The sequence below is a fragment of the Numida meleagris genome, unplaced genomic scaffold, assembly GCF_002078875.1.
Source record: "Numida meleagris isolate 19003 breed g44 Domestic line unplaced genomic scaffold, NumMel1.0 unplaced_Scaffold743, whole genome shotgun sequence".
NCBI lineage: Eukaryota > Metazoa > Chordata > Aves > Galliformes > Numididae > Numida > Numida meleagris.
Genome location: NW_018364958.1, coordinates 9454 through 12509, shown reverse-complemented (window position 1 = coordinate 12509; position 3056 = coordinate 9454). Strand labels below are relative to the sequence as shown.

The following is a 3056-nucleotide window of genomic DNA, read 5'->3' as shown; positions in this document are numbered from 1 at the left end:
GTGGGAGCTTCCACTGGGGTCTCCTCTGTTGGGGTCCCTCCTTTGGGGTCTGTGGGGCCTGTCCATTGGGGGTCCCCTCTTTTGGGGTCCCCTCTTTTGGGGTCCCCTCTTTTGGGGTCTCCTCTTTTGGGGTTTCTCCATTGGGGTCTTCCTTTGGGGTCCCTTTCATTAGGGATGTCTCTTTGGGGTCTGTGTTAGGTTTTCTCCATTGGGGTCTTTTTTTGGGGTCTTCTCTTTCGGGTTCTCCCTTTGGCATCTCCCTTTGGGGTCCCCTCCTTTGGGGTCCCCTCCTTTGGGGTCCCCTCCTTTGGGGTCCCCTCCTTTGGGGTCTTCCTTTGGGGTCTTCCTTTGGGGTCTTTTTTTGGGGTGTCCCTTTGGGATCTCCTCCTTCGGGGTCTCCTTTTGGAGTCTTTTTTTGGGGTCTATTCTTCTGGGGTTCCTCTTTTGGGGTCTCCTCTTTTGGGGTCTCCGGGGTCTGTTTTTGGGGTCTTCTCTTTTGGGTTCTTCCTTTGGGGTCTCCTCTTTTGGGGTCCCCTTATTAGGGATTCCTCCTTTGGGGTCTCTCTTTAGGGTCTCCTTCTTTGGGGTCTCCTTCTTTGGGGTCTCCTTCTTTGGGGTCTCCTTCTTTGGGGTCTCTCTTTGGGGTCTCTCTTTGGGGTCTCTGTTGGGGTCTCCTCCATTGGAGGTCTTTCTTTGGGGTCTCCTTTTTTGGGGTCTCCCTTTGGAATCTCCTCTGTTGGGGTCATTCTTTGGGGTCGTTCTTTGGGGTCGTTCTTTGGGGTCGTTCTTTGGGGTCGTTCTTTGGGGTCGTTCTTTGGGGTCGTTCTTTGGGGTCTTTCTTTGGGGTCTTTCTTTGGGGTTCATTTAATTAGGAATTTTCTCTTTTGGGGTCTTTGGGGTCTCCTCCTTTGGGGTCTCCTCCTTTGGGGTCCCTCCTTTGGGGTCCCTCCTTTGGGGTCTCTTTTTGGGGTCTCTTTTTGGGGTCTCTTTTTGGGGTCTCTTTTTGGGGTCTCTTTTTGGGGTCTCTTTTTGGGGTCTCTTTTTGGGGTCTCNTCTCTTTTTGGGGTCTCTTTTTGGGGTCTCTTTTTGGGGTCTCTTTTTGGGGTCTCTTTTTGGGGTCTCTTTTTGGGGTCTCTTTTTGGGGTCTCCTCCTTTGGGATCTTCTCCTTCGGGATCTTCTCCTTCGGGATCTTTTCCTTTGGGGTCTCCTCCTTTGGGGTCTTTTTTTGGGGTCTCCTCCCTTTGCGCTCTCCATCTGTGCTCAGTCTCGGTGGCCTCATGATGGTGTGGGTCGGGCCGTGGGGCACAGTGTGGGGCACAGTGTGGGGCGCAGGTGGAGCCGCGTGGTGGTGTGGGTCAGGCCGTGGGGCACCGTGTGGGGCGCAGGTGGAGCCGCGTGGTGGTGTGGGTCCGGCCGTGGGGCACGGTGTGGGGCACGGTGTGGGGCGCAGGTGGAACCGCGTGGTGGTGTGGGTCGGGCCGTGGGGCGCAGGTGGAGCCGCATGGTGGTGTGGGTCCGGCTGTGGGGCACAGTGTGGGGCACAGTGTGGGGTGCAGGTGGAGCTGCGTGGTGGTGTGGGTCCGGCTGTGGGGCACAGTGTGGGGCACGGTGTGGGGCGCAGGTGGAACCGTGTGATGGTGTGGGTCCGGCTGTGGGGCACAGTGTGGGGCGCAGGTAGAGCCGCGTGGTGGTGTGGGTCGGGCCGTGGGGCACAGTGTGGGGCACGGTGTGGGGCGCAGGTGGAACCGCGTGGTGGTGTGGGTCGGGCCGTGGGGCACAGCGTGGGGCACAGGTGGAGCCGCGTGGTGGTGTGGGTCCAGCCATGGGGCACAGTGTGGGGCACGGTGTGGGGCGCAGGTGGAACCGTGTGATGGTGTGGGTCGGGCCGTGGGGCGCCGCATGGGGCGCAGGTGGAACTGCATGATGGTGTGGGTTGGGCTGTGGGGCACAGTGTGGGGCGCAGGTGGAACCATGTGGTGGTGTGGGTCAGGCCATGGGGTGCAGTGTGGGGCGCAGGTGGAACCGCGTGGTGGTGTGGGTCGGGCTGTGGGGCACAGGTGGAGCCGCGTGGTGGTGTGGGTCGGGCTGTGGGGCACAGGTGGAGCCGCGTGGTGGTGTGGGTCCGGCTGTGGGGCACAGTGTGGGGCACGGTGTGGGGTGCAGGTGGAACCATGTGGTGGTGTGGGTCAGGCCGTGGGGCACAGTGTGGGGCACAAGTGGAGCCACGTGGTGGTGTGGGTCGGGCTGTGGGGCGCAGGTGGAGCCGCGTGGTGGTGTGGGTCAGGCCATGGGGCACAGTGTGGGGCACGGTGTGGGGCGCAGGTGGAGCCGCGTGGTGGTNCGCAGGTGGAGCCGCGTGGTGGTGTGGGTCAGGCCATGGGGCACAGTGTGGGGCACGGTGTGGGGCGCAGGTGGAGCCGCGTGGTGGTGTGGGTCGGGCCGTGGGGCACAGTGTGGGGCACAGGTGGAGCCGCGTGGTGGTGTGGGTCGGGCTGTGGGGTGCAGGTGGAACCGCGTGGTGGTGTGGGTCGGGCCGTGGGGCACAGTGTGGGGCACGGTGTGGGGCACAGGTGGAGCCGTGTGGTGGTGTGGGTCGGGCCATGGGGCACAGTGTGGGGCACGGTGTGGGGCGCAGGTGGAGCCGCGTGGTGGTGTGGGTCCAGCCATGGGGCACAGTGTGGGGCTCGGTGTGGGGCGCAGGTGGAACCGCGTGATCGTGGAGAAGCCGTTCGGCCGCGACCTGGCGTCCTCGGAGGAGCTGACGCGGCAGCTGAGCGCCCTGTTCCGCGAGGAGCAGATCTACCGCATCGACCACTACCTGGGAAAGGAGATGGTGCAGAGCCTCATGGTGCTCAGGTGGGGCAGGGCTGGCACTTGGGGGGCAGGGCCGGCACTTGGGGGGCAGAGCTTTCAGTTGTGGGGCAGAGCTGTTCTGCAAGGAGCAGATGTACTGCATCAATCACTGCCTGGGCAAGGAGATGGTGCAGAGCCTCATGGTGCTCAGGTGGGGCAGGGATGGCACTTGGGGGGCAGGGCCGGCACTTGGGGGGCAGAG

At 63.0% G+C, this 3056-nt stretch overlaps 1 protein-coding gene across 1 annotated transcript in view; it reads left to right on the top strand.

The window, feature by feature from the left end:
- The first annotated feature begins 2376 nt into the window (after positions 1 to 2376).
- Positions 2377 to 3056, top strand: part of G6PD (glucose-6-phosphate dehydrogenase) — a 4937-nt gene continuing 4257 nt past the window's right edge. The window contains exon 1 of the mRNA XM_021383953.1: positions 2377 to 2857. Coding sequence (XP_021239628.1) covers positions 2667 to 2857 — 191 coding nt within the window. The 5' untranslated portion in view covers positions 2377 to 2666. The remainder of the gene's footprint in view (positions 2858 to 3056) is intronic.